The sequence below is a fragment of the Sceloporus occidentalis genome, unplaced genomic scaffold, assembly GCF_023333645.1.
Source record: "Sceloporus occidentalis isolate IW3139 unplaced genomic scaffold, rSceOcc1.0.p SCAF_12, whole genome shotgun sequence".
Taxonomy (NCBI): domain Eukaryota; kingdom Metazoa; phylum Chordata; class Lepidosauria; order Squamata; family Phrynosomatidae; genus Sceloporus; species Sceloporus occidentalis.
The window spans coordinates 12,477,016-12,493,007 of record NW_028316992.1 but is presented as its reverse complement, the minus strand read 5'-3'; the positions used below and the strand labels follow the sequence as shown (position 1 = coordinate 12,493,007).

The window sequence follows — 15,992 nt, the reverse complement described above, 5'->3', positions numbered from 1 at the left end:
AAAGCATACCAATATTTCAGCCACATAATACTCTTTACAGGAAGGGAAGGTAGACTACCCACTTGCAGGATTTACTCTGTATTTTAATAGAAGCCCAGGTCTAGTAGCCCTGGATTTCTGACTACATCTGGCAAGGGTAATCCATGAAACTGCGCTGCTGAAACCTGACAGCACTTTGTTCTTCAGGGGCCTTGTGGAGTTGGGCCAATACAAAACATAATTCAAAGTGGTTTATTTTAAGAGTGCTGTTAGTGGTCTAAAGGACAAGTACTGATCAGGGCTTGAAAGTAACATGCTACAAGGTAATGCACTACTACAACTTATTCCTTTTGAGAACAATGAGTGCAGTACACTGTCATTTTTAAAGGAATCATGAGAATAAGAGTTTTCCTTGGTATTTGTTAAGAAGACTGCGGCTTTACGACGATTGGGGGAAGAGAAGGAATAATGACTGGCCTGGCTTCTCCTGCTGCTGACTCATGGCAGAGGAATAGTGAAAGCAATACTAAATGTGGTGCAGGCTATGAGAGACAGAGACATATCATGTTGGGCAGCAGGATAATCAAGATGAGAATAAATGAGGCTAAAATGCACCAGTGTAGGCAGTAGACCAAGGGCAGGCATAGGACTGGGCAGATGCAGCCCCTGGCCCCCACTTTTGTGCCCCGAAGCTTCACACCATTTAAAAATATTTAAATGGCTTAAAAATAAATTTCCATTTAAAATTAAATTTCAGCATGATCTTGGGGTAATTTTTGCCCCAGAACTACACAAATAGCCCCTCAATGAGTAAAAACATCAAGAAAAAAAATCCCCATTCACACTCCAGAACCCTGTACTACCCCAAATATCTATACTTTCCTTTGTAGTCCATATCAAAATGGATATAAGAAGTCAGGGGACATTACTTCTGGTTGCCATTTTGAGAGGAAGTGCAGAGAATAATGGGGGTTTAGGCATGCCGTGAAGTGGTGCAACGTGCGAGAAGGGGCTTGGGGGAAAGTGGCCACTGACCCCATACAGTTGCTCACCCCTGCAATAGACAATGCTTTCAGAAGTCATGGAAACCACTGACCACAGGTGTGACTTAGGGAGTATATTCTTGTTCCCCCCCCCCCCCCTTTCCTTGTGTAGGAGTAATAGTCATGTTAATGCATTAATCTTACCCAGGCACCAAGCCAAACATTGAGTAATACCATGAGTTACATTTGCAGAGTAACATCTCAGGCTTGGGTATTCATGGCTTGGAAGTCAAGAATCTCACTGAAGTAAGATTAGTAAGCAGCAGCTGGATACGCTCGATTTACAAAAGAGGGTAACACACTGTAAACATTGGTCTCCATCGCCCATATACGTTTCTGAAGTTATTTTAAAGGGCCTACAAGTATACTGTATATGATTAAAGGACTAAGGACAGATGGATATAATTTAGTACTTTATCTCCTTTTCTGTTTCTTATTTCTTTTATCTGGTGTTCTAATTGTAGGCTGGAGACACAGGAGGAAGGAATAAACAGTGAGATGAATCTGTGTTACAGAGAAAGAAATAATGCCACATTTTTAGACTGTTTTGGGGAAAGTAAGAATATATTATTAATAATTTATTAAACACCAACACCTCATTTTCAATAGCGATGTGCACATAAGCACAGAATTACTTTTTAAAGTTAAAACTATTAAAACAACATAAATGCATTTGTCACTAATACCATCACAGAGAACAATACTATAGGTACCTAGATTCCACATACCTAGCACAACAGCCAAGAATATGTCGAATGAGATGTTTCCCAGTATAAAACACTATACTGAAGTGACTGAAAAATTACTGTCATCATAAAAGTTCCAGCTTGAGGTAATAAACATAAGACTTCTAAAAACCATCACACACACACACATTTACAAAAGCTCAGTGAGAGGCTCTTTTCCCTCTATAAAAATAAGTGTTATAACTGCTCTTGAGCATATGTGGAATTCTTCTACTTTCCTACTGAATAACCAGCACTTCGTTTCAGAATCTGCTTTGCATATTCCACCTGTGCCATGGCCTAGACAAGGAGTGGAAGGGATATGGTGCTTGCCATGGGTTGCTGGCTGAATTCTGCAGTTACCCATTCACCTATAATTTTTCATATACAGAATTGTCATTTATTTTAATTCACTGGCAGAAAATATATCAGTAGTTTAGGATCCCTGGGCTCTCCTGTTTCTCAAGTTTTGAAAAGACATTGAGTATTACAGCTACTACCCTAGAATAAAGCTCAAAGGACTCACAGGCAATTATTTTTAAAATTACTTGTATATTTCTCTAGGTATCCTCTTCTGAAATTTTTCTACATCACTTTGAAATTTGTCTTCTGGAGATGGATGAAGAATGAAGAACGACAACCTTGCAGGAAAGAACTTTCAAATTCCAGTTCTATATCCACTTATGGTGCAGTAAGCCATTCTGAGCACAATAGGACTTACTTCTGAGTAGATACGAATGGAGTTGCACTGTTAATCTTATAGTCCAGGTCACATCAAGAATGACTTATAAAACACTTCCCAGGAAGTGTGGTACTTATTTCATAAGGAACACTAATGGTCTAAAGAGCATTTGATTCTTGACCAGCTTCCACAGCCATGCTTTGAAGGTGAAAAAGCAGGTGCATTTTGTCTAAACATTGGGAGCATTCAATCCTGCAATCTTTGTCCAACTAAACTGCTACAGAAATGCATACCTTCACAATGGGGCCCAGTGGAAAGAATGAGATATGGAAAAATGACATTTGGAGGTGAACTGAATTCCTCCATGATAATCTCCAATCACAGACAGAATTAAGTGGGGAAAACAAAAAAGTCAGTCCTTGACTTCTGTAGCGGTAGAGATGAGAAAACAACTGACTTTACACAATGCTTCTGTGGTTACTTGAAATCTTTCTTATTCTTTTTTCCAAGCGCTTCTGCTATGTAATTTTCCTGTTGTTTTTCTATCTTGAACTCAGATGCTTGTTTTCTGGGGGAGAAAAAACAACAAACATGAAAACAACAATAGCAGATGATAGGAACATGTGGAAATGGCAATCTATACAACATGTGGAAATGGGCATCTAAATAGAGTAATCCTTATTCCAACATTGACACTTCAAGAAAATAAACCAAAAGCTAATCCATGATGGGAAGTTTCCTGATCGTCAAAATCTACACATAATTGCTTAAGAATAATGGTTTAATACAGGCGTAGACAACAAGGCTGTTAGCCACTTTTCAGTTTAGGCAAATGCTCAAGAGGCCTAAAAAGAAAAGATGGACCTCAGCAGACTTTTAAGAAAAATGAAGAAAAAAAACAGCAACAGAAAATAAATAACAAGACTATCTTTAAAACAAAATGAAAACAAAGAATATTAATGAGTGGAGCAAATTCATATGTTAATAATTTAACAAATTAAATTTGTTAACAAATACAGTTATCCCACTCATGCTTGATTATTATGAAATTTATATATAAATGAATCTTAAATGTACTTAATGTACTTAACTGAACTTTCCTATGATATTAATATGATACTGGCTACAATACTATCAACTGAATATGAAACTGATTACCCCTCTGACTTCTGATATCCTGTAGTACTGTACTGACTATATGGGAATGACTATGATATTGACTATAGTCAACGGGATAATTGATATCACAGTCAATATTATTTCTTTCCCCTTTGATAATCATGCATTTAATTGTATGCCACAAATGTTGGCAGCAAACTCTGCTAAAAGAGTTGCCATAAAGGGTTGGGGCAGCACATGCAGCTTGCAGAAGACACTTTGACAACTTCCAATTTATTATCATTTCTAGGCAAGAAAAGAGGCTTGTATAAAGGACAACCATCCCTGGCAATTAAATAAACAGAGATATCATGATAAGTCACAGCTTACTGTCACTGGAATATGTATCTCTCCTTGTCCTCTCTTTCTTTAGCAAGGCTACAAGGAGGACAGAAGATTATACCTCTCTTTTTGAACAGCCACAGCTTTTTGTCCTATCCCTGAAAAACTGAGAGCACATTTTATTTACAACAGTTTGTTCATCACAAACACATTCTTCAAACAACCAAAAAGGTGACTATAACATGGTGTATTGGCTGGATAGCCAATACAGAAATCAAATAGACTCCACCATTGGAAGCAGAAGATGAGAACTTATTCTTTCTACAAAAGAAACCGAGGAGCATACTGTGGCACGGCCCATGTACTGCTAATATTAAAAAAGGAAAGTAAAGCTAAAGAACACTAAACCAACCATCATTCCAAGTGACCTGAATTACATGGTTTGTTTACCAATTTGTAAAGTTATTGCCCTGTGATTCAGTAGCCGCAAATGGGATCTGTGCAAAAAAGGGAGATAGCAGGATTTGCGTGCAGGAAAATTTATCTAATTTATCTAAGGAGGGGAAGAGAGCATGCACAAAAAAAAAATCTTCCAACAGAAGCTTCACTCAAGAGCACATGGGGGAAATAAATCACCAGGAACAGATGGCATACCAACAGAGCTACTTCAAGCTACAGACACAGAATTATTATTGTGAAGTCGAAGGCTTTCATGGCCGGCATCCATAGTTTTTTGTGGAGTTTTGGGGCTATGTGGCCATGTTCTAGAAGAGTTTATTCCTGATGTTTCGCCTGCATCGATGGCTGTCAACTTCAGAGAACGCATTCTCTGAAGATGCCAGCCACACATGCAGGCGAAACGTCAGGATTAAACTTTTCTAGAACATGGCCACTTAGCCTGAAAAACTCGCAAAAATTAAGAATTACAGTGTGTCCGTGTCATACGCAGGTGCCTTTTACGTGTTTTCAGCTTGTGCTGAAAGCCACACCAACGGGGTTGCAATGGCACGTGCGCATCATGCACGAGCCCCATTATTTTCAATGGGGCTCGGGCATACGTACTATTTGCCTTAAATTGGAGGGGTCTGGAACGGATCTCCTAAGTAAGGCAAAGGTGCACTGTATTATTATTATTATTATTATTATTATTATTATTATTATTATTACTATAACTATCATCATTAATATCATTGTTATTACTATCCAAATATACAAATTTAAAACAATCCAAAAGTATTAATAAAAGAATAAACATAAGACTGAAGAAACAATCGAACAATTCACTACTGTTCTCCACTCTGCTCTAATTCTAGAATTTACTCTAGTTCTAACTAAAATCTGTCAGTGCATATAGAAAACAAAAAATTAATTCACAGGTCAGAAATGCTCAATATACATTCCAATCTCCAAGAAAGGGGACCCCAGCAATTGCAACAACCACATGACCATTGTATTAATTTCTTATGCAAGGAAAGTGATACTCAAAATTCTAAAAAAAATTCATTTGATGTAGGACGCCAGTAAGGGAAGCAGTTGAACCATTAGATAACAAAGACATTAAAGGAGTTCTGAAGAAGGAAAACAAGATTGTAGAAAAATTAAATGAATGATTTTAATCTCTCTTTAGTACTGAGGATACAGGGGAAATATCCATGCCTGAACTAATGTGTCCAGCACAGGAGAGTGAGTCAAATAGTATGAATAAACAGATGACAGAAAGAGATGAAATTCCAAGACTTCATGGATAAATTACAAACAAACAAATTACCAGATCCAGTTGGTATCTTCCTCAGAGGTCTTAAGGCAAAATTGCTGATCTTCTAACTAAAATATATAACATCCTTACGATCAGACTCTAGACAATTAGAGATCCAAAACTAGTTTTAAAAAAGGAATTCAGAAGAGAACAAAGAAACTACCTATAAGCCAGTCAACGTAATGCCTTTTTTGGATGAGTGTCTCATCAAATATTGGAGTGATAACCTGCGATATGAAGAAGAGTCTAATAGAAGACATGGAGAAGCCAAGCTTTAAAGAAATAAGAGGGACTAGAAACTAGAAGTATGCCATACTCTTGATGCCACAGTCCAAAATGTGTGTGTTTTCACTACTAAAGACATTCTAAATATAAAATCATCTGTCTGACTACTTCTGAAGTCAAGAACAAACGTCAGTGGAAGGAAAGGGTTTATTGTTGTGAGCCTTCAAGTTGTTTTTGATTTATGGTGACCCTAAGGCGAACCTATAATGGGGTTTTCTTTGCAACACTCATTGGAGAGTGTTGTCATTGCTTTCCTCTGAGATGTTTTCCTCTGAGGCTGAGCGTTATTTGCCCAAAGCCACCTGGTGAGATTCCATCACCAAAAAGGATTTGAACTCTAGTCTCCCAGATTCCTATTCCAACACTTAACCCATTTCACCCTGTGGGCTGAATGAAGGGAACCATATCAGGATGAAACTTACTTTAAGGTTTGCTTCTGCTTATTGATGAAGTGCTGCAGCTCTTTGATCTCATTTTCTTTGTAGTTTAAAATGTCTTCCTGTTTCTGAATATGGGTCTCAATTTCTGGAAAGAAAATTTAGAAAAACTAAATTAATTTCTATCTCCAAAATCTCAAAACCTTGGGCCACACAATGTATGTATGTACACAGAAATCTTAGCAAAATATATAACTAGGGCTTTTTAGTTTAGAAAATGACTAAGTGATGACAACTATGATAGAAGTTATGCATGCTACAGAGAAAAAGCTCTTCTACACATTATCAAGAGTCAATCCGAGGTATGACACTGAACATATGTCAACAGGGAACTGCAGCCAGTCATGGTGGGACAATATATGTTTACAAATGACTGTTTGCTGCATTTGTACAAGACACTCACACAGGCTGAGTCGCCCTTATCCAAAATGATTGGTACCAGAGATGTTCTGGATTTACATAATGAGATAGATATCTTGGAATTGGGGCCCAAGTCTAAACACAAAATTGATTATGATTCATATACACCTTATACACATAACCTGCAGGCAATTTTATACAATATTTTAAAGATTTTTGTGTATGAAGCTTGTGTACACTGGACCATCAGAAAGCAAAGGTATCTCTATCTCAGTCACCTATGAAAAAATTTTGGTTTTTGGAGTATTTCGAAATTGGAATTCTGGATAACGGAGACCCAACCCGTATTTATCAGTTTACTAAAAGTGTTTTTTAATTGCCCATTACCCTTGCAGATACCAATACAGTACAATATACTATAAAAACAAAATAGTATCATAAAACCAAAAAGGAGCAGCCAATACACAAACAGATCAGGACAAACATAAAGGTTCCAAGCTGGCACCAAATGGACTGCAAAGTGGGCAATTAAACACTTAAAAGGTGACAGTTAAAAATGTAATGTATCATGCGACCTTCATTTCTAAAACAATCAAATCTAGTGGACTTACCAGAGCATTTGCTTATCAGCTTGTCCTTTTGGACTGATTGCTTTAGCACTTTGTTGTTTACACGAGAAAGTCTACAACAGAAATAACAGTGACAGATTGTAAAAAGGCAACTCTTTACCATTTTAATTGGAATATTGAATTGGGCCAGTCACTGTCTTTCAGATATCCCATCTAATGGAGTTGTTGTGAGGATAAAAACATGGTGAAAGACAAGATGTACTCTCCCATAGGAGTCTAGTTGGGGTTTGACTGATTTGGAGGAAGCCCTTCCCTCGATCCTGCCGTCTTCACAGGAGCCTTTGGCTAGTATACAAGTGGCTGTTCTCTAACACTGGAAATCCCTCCCAAAGGGGGCTAGACTGGGCTCCTCTCTACAGATCTTCCACTGGCAGGCAAAGACCTTTTTTTCAAGTAGGCTTTTAATACTGGACTAACTATGGAGGAAGAGACTTTTTCAGAATGCTGCACTTTTATTTCTTTTTTTTTTTTAAAGATGAGCTTTAAATCAATTTAATTTAGTTCACTTTTATGGCTGAGCCTTTAATTCAATTATTTTAATATTACATTAATGGGTTTTAATATTATAACATACAGTGTTTTCAGTTGAACTTGTTTTTTTTTAATGTTGTGGGGTGCCTTGAGACCCAGTTTAATAATGGTAGGATATAAAAGTAAACAATTAAGTAAGAACCAAATAAATTACGCGGGAGCCACATAATCTCTTATAAATGTAAAAAATAATAATTTACCAATACTATTAAATACAACCAGCATAAGAATTTCAGGCCGCTCTTTGACACCTGTCAAATAAAATGAGTAAGAGGTAGTTAAACCAGCCCCTTTCGAGCACGAGTGGGAATTATGAGGCTCTCCAGTTGTTGAACTGCAACTCCTGGCAACAATGACAACCATACCAAATGGTGAAGAATTGCTAGGAACTGCAGTCTCACAATATCCGCAGAGCCACACATTTCTCCTCCTAGCTTTACAGGCTTTACCTCTACAAGTGCAGGGCCTTCTGATCTAGCAAGGTTAGGAACAGCTAGATTAAAATACACAGCCTTCACTGACCCAATTTAAACTTCTATTATATTACTGTACTGATTTCAGAATCACCACATATAGCACCTCACAAGCTCCAAGCCTCATGGTATACAGTATCCATCCGAGGCACTAAGCCTTATCATATATAATAGCCAAAATTGCCATCCATGCACAAGAGGGAAGTATGAGTAGGTTTGGGAGAATCTCAAGTTTTGACAAAGTTTAAACAATATTTAAGACAAACTCCTACAGGAGGGGAATGAAAACTAGCAGGGGAAATAAAAAAATTGGTATCTGTGTGATGTGTATGAGAGAGAGAGGTAGAGGGAGCAAGAAATTAAATGGAAGTTCTTCAATGAGGGTGTAGCTCACTGGCAGCAACCCTGAACAGAAACATGTCATATTGCAACGTTCTGTTGCAGTTCTTAGCTTTACTACTACTTTCAAATACAGTGCGCCCACACCATACAGGGGCACGCCATACGCAGCTTTCAGCTTATGCTGAAGTTGTGCCATGGTAAAAACAATGGTGCACACGTGCCACATGCACGTGCCACATTGTCTTCAATGGAGCTCGAGCATACACATTTTTCCTTTATGCAGGGGGGTCCAGAACGCATCCCCCATGTAAGGGAAAGGCCCACTGTATTACTAATGGCCTTACTGGCCCATATCCTGTTGCAGAGTTATGCATTTAGGACTGTTATGTATTCACCATCCCTACGTAGCCCTTAGGGACCATGATAGTCCCCCAATTACCTTACTAGGAAGCAACCACTAAGGTCAACAGGGCTATGTTCCCACTGACTGGGACGCAGCTGGCTGATAGTCCCTCCTCTTTGCACAATGGCCTCTGGTAACTGGCCAGCCAACAGACTACCTGGGGGGCTAGGAGTGATGTAATGTCCACTTTCACCCCCTATTTATAGAGCCAAAGTATAACCCAATATTTTCATAGCAACTTCTCCATCATTTACAAGCGTACGCGCTGTCAAATGCTTGTTTCTCCATCTCAAGATGTTTTGATAGGACATCGATCTCCCCAAGGGCAAACTCCAACTGTTCTGATACCACAGCTAGATTAGTCTTTGTCTTTGAGTGTTCTTCCTCTTCCTTCTGAAAATTAAAGTACAGTTGAAAAATTTTAAGTTATTCGATTGCTTAACATATTTCATTTGGCAACATGATAACACAGCATCTGATTGCATCAGCAGACACATAAAATATTCCAAAATTTTGCTGTTCTGTTAAGGAGATTATCACATGCAGCTTCTAAAGTGCAATTCCCCTGGGAAGGAAGTGGGTTTGGCAATGGTGACTGCATAACGCCACCTCTGACCCCATAGCTGCCCCATCCCCCACCTGTCCCTTTTCATTCAAGGGGAAACCCGTGAATGAAATGGTAATCATGCAATGCTCTGGGTGTGGAAAGCCATTCCTAGGGCACTTGCATGATTGCTAGTCACGTGGTGTCACTGTCCCCTCCATTCCCTCTTCCACCTTGCTATTTGTTTATTCTTTTCTCAGCTTTTTGTGCAATTCTGGAGCTCTGCAGCCTCTGAAGTTTAATTTTTAAAAGGTTAAATCGGGACTGCAGAGCTCCAGAATTGTGCAAAAAAGTTGAAAAAAACGAACACTTAAAGGCATGCTGGGTAAGGCACAAGGGTGGGAGAGTGGGATTAGAGGAGAGGACAGGATGAGAGCACGATGGGGGCAGCAGCCACGGTTGCACGAATGAAAAAAGATGTGATGATGGCTGTACTAAAATCAGTGTGTTCCTGTTTTATTTTTCTGGTATGACATCATACAGATGTCACTCCCATATTTTTGAGATCAGCAACAACTATAGGACAATAGCACTAATCTCACATGCAAGCAAAATAATGCTCAAAATTCTGTAGCATAGACTCCAACCATACATGGAGAGAGAAATCTCAGAGGTGCAAGCAGGATTCAGAAAAGGAAAAGGCACCATGGACCACATTGCAAACATGTGATGGCTAATAGATCGCACCAAAGAATTCCAAAAAAGAATCAGCATATGTCTTATAGACTACAGCAAAGCTTTTGATTGTATAGGTCATGAAAAGCTATGGAATGCATTCAAAGACATGGACATGTCACGACATCTGATAGTCCTGATGAGGAATCTGCACCAAGGACAAGAGGCCACCGTCAGAACAGAATTCGGGGAAACAGAATGGTTCCCAATAGGCAAAGGGGTCAGGCAAGACTGCATCCTGTCACCTTACTTGTTTAATTTATATGCTGAAAACGTCATAAGAAAAGCAGAATTAGAATCAGAAAAAGGAGGAGTGAAGATAGGAGGAAGCAACATTAACAACCTAAGATATGCACATGACACCGTAATATTAGCAGAAGACATTCAGGAATTGGAACAGTTAATAAGGAAGGTCAAAGATGAAAGTGCAAAGGCAGGTCTGATGCTGAACATAAAGAAAGCAAAAATAATGCCCACAGAAGAAATACACAATTTCAATCTAGACAACGAGGAAATTGAAATAGTTAACGAATTCCCATATCTAGGATAAAACATTGACCAGAATGGAGACTGCAGTCAAGAAATAAGAAGACTAGGAATGGGAAGGGCAGCTGTGAAAGAACTGGAACAGCTACTGAAGAGCAAAGACATACAAATGAGCACTAAAGTCAGAATTGTTCAGGCCACTGTATTCCCAATTACCATGTACATCTGTGAGAGCTGGATAATGAAGGAAGCAGAAAGAAAATAAACTCATTTGAAATGTGGTGCTGGAGAAGAGCACTTAGGATACCATGAACAAACAAGAAGACAGACAAATAGGTTCTTCAACAGATCAGACCAGGGCTCTCCTTGGAAGCAAAGATGATCAAGTTGAGACTATCGTACTTTGGCCACATAATGAGAAGGCACAGATCACTAGAAAAAACAATAAAAAACAATAATGCTAGGAAAGGTGGAGGGTAGAAGAAAGAGAGGAAGACCACAAACCAGATGGATACACTCAATCAGGGGGGTTGTGGGCAAGGGCTTGCAGGATCTGGGCAGGGCAGTGGAGGATAGAGATTAATGCAGATGTCTCATTCACAGAGTCACCTTGAGGGCAGCTAACAACAACAAAAACAGCTTACTAACAACCCAGTTTTCAATATGGAGGAAATAATAACCATATATTTAATAGTTACCTAAGCATCTGCACATATCTGTTCTGGGCAATGTGCAAAACATTTAGGAATGTACACATTATACTTCTGTGTTATTCTTTCAGAAATAAGAATTTAAAATCAGAAAATTAAAAAATGGAAAGATGCATACCTCTAATTTTTTCACAATATCCTCATATTCTGCCTTGCTGACTGAGTTCTTCTCCTGTACTGCTATCTACAAATAAATAAATAAAAATTACAAACCAGTTGTTTGTGTAACACATTTGCAGAGCAGACACATCTAAATTCATTTATTTCAATTGGCGTAGGTATTTTTCAACCTATTTAAAGGCAATAATCCCCTACATAACCATCTATAACTATCTAGCAATGTGGTGTAGTGTTTGAGCGTTGGACTATGACTAGAGACCAGGGTTCAAATCCCTGTTCAGACATGGAAACCCACTGGGTGACCTTTGTCACGTCATACTCTCTCATTCTCAGAGAAAACAAAGGAAAATACTTCGGAACAAATCTTGTCAAGAAACCCTTGTGCTAGGTTTTTGGGTTTTTTTACTGGTGGTGGGGGTGGAAACACTATCTTCAAAGCATCCAACAAAATAACCATGCATAGCTGTCATACCTCATTTCTGATACTAATTTTTTTAAAGCTCTAAAAATCTTGATTTGGCTAACACTTTAAATAAAATCAACTATTAAACTGGAAGAGAAATGGTTTAACTTCAAAAGTAGAAGCCTGCAAATGGAATAACTACGAACATAAGAGATTTGCTGGATCAAAGCAAAGGTCCATCTAAATAAGTCTTCAGTTTCCAACACTCTATAGCAGCTAATCCTCCCAGGCACATGTGCACACACACACTGACACTGTGCCCTCCACTCACATGTCAGTGAGGTTTAGACTGCGTGGAAAAGCACATAACTGAAATAAAGAAGACTATGCATGGGATGGCAACCCTGAGCCTTCTCCATTTAAATCTTCAGTCTGTGAAACAGTTGTTTGGTATGTAGCTGGCAGTGTGATTATGCTGCAGTGTGCTGTAATGTCTCTCCTTTCATGCCATCTTCTGCAGCATATTTGCAGCACAAGAGACATAGAGGTTTGTGTGGGAGCAGTGTGGGCAATCCAAGAGGGCCATACATAGGGTTTACAAGGGCGCTACACATGCACTTTGTAGGAATTCTAGAATTTGTCTAGTTAAGTCAGATTAGTAGAGAAACTGCTTCCTAACAGTGCCCAGCTTTCAAGACCATCAGCAAACTATGACGCAAACAGTCTTCTTACATTGCTTACATCCCTAGAAATTAGTATTTAACAGTATGTCATCAGTGAATACAAAGATTTAGTTAATGTGGCCTGTTATAACTACTGCAGTTGTTTTCCCCCCAACACTGAAGAAAATATGCAAGGGTAGCTGTGTTGGTCATTCAGCAAATTCAAACAAAAATCCACCAAACAGGGATACATAGTTTTTTGTGAGTTTTTCAGGCTATGTGGTCATGTTCTAGCAGAGTTTCTTTCTGACGTTCTGCTAGCACTGTTTGGTGGATTTTCCCAAACACTGCTTTACTTTACAAATCTTGGGATTCCCATGACTACATAGGTGCTGGTATGTAATAGGTTTCTGTGCAAGTGAATCATGGTCTAGTTGAGGATTAGAGAGGCTCAGGGGCACCTCAGCTGGAAATAGTGGGCCTCCACATTTGCTGCTTTGACTTTTGCAGATATGATTATTTGCAGTTTTAATTAATATGTTCTCTCTAGGAATCTCTAGGTCTTCCAGTACAACTCCGCCAGAAGTTTACCACAAAGTTGTGCTGGAGAATCTAGAAGTTCCTAGAGATAACACTTCTCTAGGCATTTGTAGGTATTTTCCAGCATGATTCTACAGTCAACCTCTGGCAGATGTTGACCACAGAGTTCCACTGGAGGACCTGGAGATACCTAGAGAGCTGTTCTTTTAGGTAAAAAGAATAGGTTTTTTTATTTGCTGTTTTTCCACATTCACAGGGGTCCATCACCCCTAACCCCAGTGAATATGGAGGGACTACTGTATATCCCTCCCGTTTAGACCACAAGCCACTGCAGCTTAATACGGTTGTATACTATTTATCCTCTAACAGTCCCAATTTGGCAGATTTGGAGGGGGCAAAGTTTTTCTCTTTCTTAACACATCCCATAAATTCCAGGGTTTCTCTTCTTAAACCAGTACTTTTGTGTATTTTCTCATTAATAATGTTTGCCTCTCCTTGCTTGAACACACTCTGATGCGGCTCAGTTGCACGTCTGAGTTTTCATCTGCGAAATTTTGAAGGATATGATACTGTTCATTGGCAGGGTCCGAAATACATGAAGCTGTAGCAGCAAAGGGGTGGGTTTTAGCAGAAGGGATTGAGAGTTTCTAGAAAGGCTGGAATCAAACAGCCCTTACTGTCAGGAAGTTCCTCCTAATGTTGAGGTGGAATCTCTTTTCCTGCAGCTTGCATCCATTGCTCTGGGTCCTAGTCTCTGGAGCAGCAGAAAACAAACTTGCTCCCTCCTCAATATGACATCCCTTCAAATATTTAAACAGGGCTATCATATCACCTCTTAACCTTCTCTTCTCCAGGCTAAACATCCCCAGCTCCCTGAGTCGTTCCTCATAGGGCATGGTTTCCAGACCTTTCACCATTTTAGTCGCCCTCCTTTGGATACATTGCTCCAGTTTCTCAATGTCCTTTTTGAATTGTGGTGCCCAGAACTGGACACAATATTCCAGGTGGGGCCTGACCAAAGCATAGAGTGGCAAACTGCATCATTTCTACAGCGTAGATCAGTGGTGCCCAAACCTTGTATTTAAACTGTGCCCTTTAAGAGACTTTGGACTTCAGCTCCCAGAATCCCAAGCCACTGGCCAACATGGCTGAGGTTTCTGGGAGCTGGAGTCCACAATTTCTTTTCAAGGGACCACAGTTTGGCGAAACCACTGCTGCATTGGCACCTCTAGCCCTCAGGGGACATGTCTGTAAACATGTTGGGGTGGGATTTTATCAGCAATCGTTCCCAGTGATTCCCCACACTCTGGTCCTCCAGGTTGTTTTGGACTTCAACTCCCAGAAGCCCCAGCCACTTTGGCCAACGGCCAGGAATTCTGGGAGCTGTAGTCCAACAAAAACCAGGAAGTTGGGGAACCACTGGAATATAACCCCCACCATCCCCAAGTGATTAAGGACGACGGGGGCTGCAGTCCAAAAAGTGGGGAGAACCGACGAGAGCAGCCCCACCTGCCGCCTCAGCCCCTCCAGCAGCGCCTCCTGAGTCTCCACCAGACCCCGCAGCTGCTGGAAGGCGACCGACGCCATTTTGAGTCCAAACCAGCTCGCTTCCTCATCCGACCAATCACAAGCCAGCTCCCGGGAACTTCGCGAGCCAAGTCTCGCGAGATTCTTCCTCTCAGGAGGCGCTCTTGGCATAGAGTAGAACGCAGCCCATGTCTGCGCATGCGTCCTAGTCCCCTTTGCAATTGCCAGGAGAATCTTTCACTGAAGGGAGACCAAGCATGTCCTCCATTTCAGCCTTCTGCCCATTTCCCTCCATTTTGGACATGGCTCCTACATTTTTAGTAGTGTTTTGAGCTTTTATTTTCTGTCCAGGAGGGAATCCCAGAATGTCCTCCATTTTGAGCATCATTAAAAAGCATGGGTTTATATATTATAGGAGTGTTTTGTTTTCTCTCCAGGAGGGAATTCCAAAATGTCCTCCATTATATATAAAGTATATAATATAATGTAATGTAATGTAATATAATATATATATCCAGACTGAGAAACATGGATTTATATTTCATATCATATGGGTGCTTTGATCTTGTATCCTGTGTCTTCCATTTTTCTTGACTGAAGCATGGTTTTGCATTTCTAGGAGTGTTTCGAGCTTTTATTTGGCCATGTCCTCCATTTCTCTGGAATGTCCTACACACGTCTCTTGGCTGTCCTCCATTTAACCGTCTCTTGTCCTCCTTTGTGGTGAGGACACATCTGGTCACCCTGCTCTCTTACTTCACTCCGACAACCTCTTGCAAAGCCTGAGTAAAAAGTGTTGGGACCGAATTGGGAGGCAGTGCCTTGATTTTATTTTACCCACTTCCTTTTCTTTTGAGCAGTAAAAGCAGTGTGAAGCTCCCTCTGATTTCTTCCAGTGCTGTACTGCAAGAGCCACACTTTCCTTATATCAGAAGTGAGCCATACACATAGGCCTATAATGCAGTTTGTCACCACTTCAACTGCCACGACTCTGTCCTATGGAATCCTGGGATTTGTAGTTTTGTGAAGCACCAGCATTCTATGGCAGAGGAGGCCAAACACCTTGTAAAACTACAAACTTAAGGACTACTTAGGATGGCACTTGTGTGCTTTCACGTCGTTTCTGACCTATGGCAGCCCTAAGGCGAACCTATCATAGTGATCTCTTGGCAAGTTTGCC

At 40.0% G+C, this 15,992-nt stretch overlaps 1 protein-coding gene across 1 annotated transcript; it reads right to left on the bottom strand.

Moving 5' to 3' along the window:
- Positions 1-1,567: 1,567 nt before the first annotated feature.
- Positions 1,568-14,916, bottom strand: SPATA24 (spermatogenesis associated 24). Its single transcript, XM_089477946.1, has 6 exons — positions 14,795-14,916; positions 11,679-11,744; positions 9,348-9,478; positions 7,319-7,389; positions 6,333-6,435; positions 1,568-2,997 (listed from the first exon to the last, which is right to left on the bottom strand). Exons 1-6 carry the CDS (start codon positions 14,870-14,872, stop codon positions 2,907-2,909), a joined length of 540 nt encoding a protein of 179 aa, XP_089334072.1. The 5' UTR covers positions 14,873-14,916; the 3' UTR covers positions 1,568-2,906.
- Positions 14,917-15,992: the final 1,076 nt, after the last annotated feature.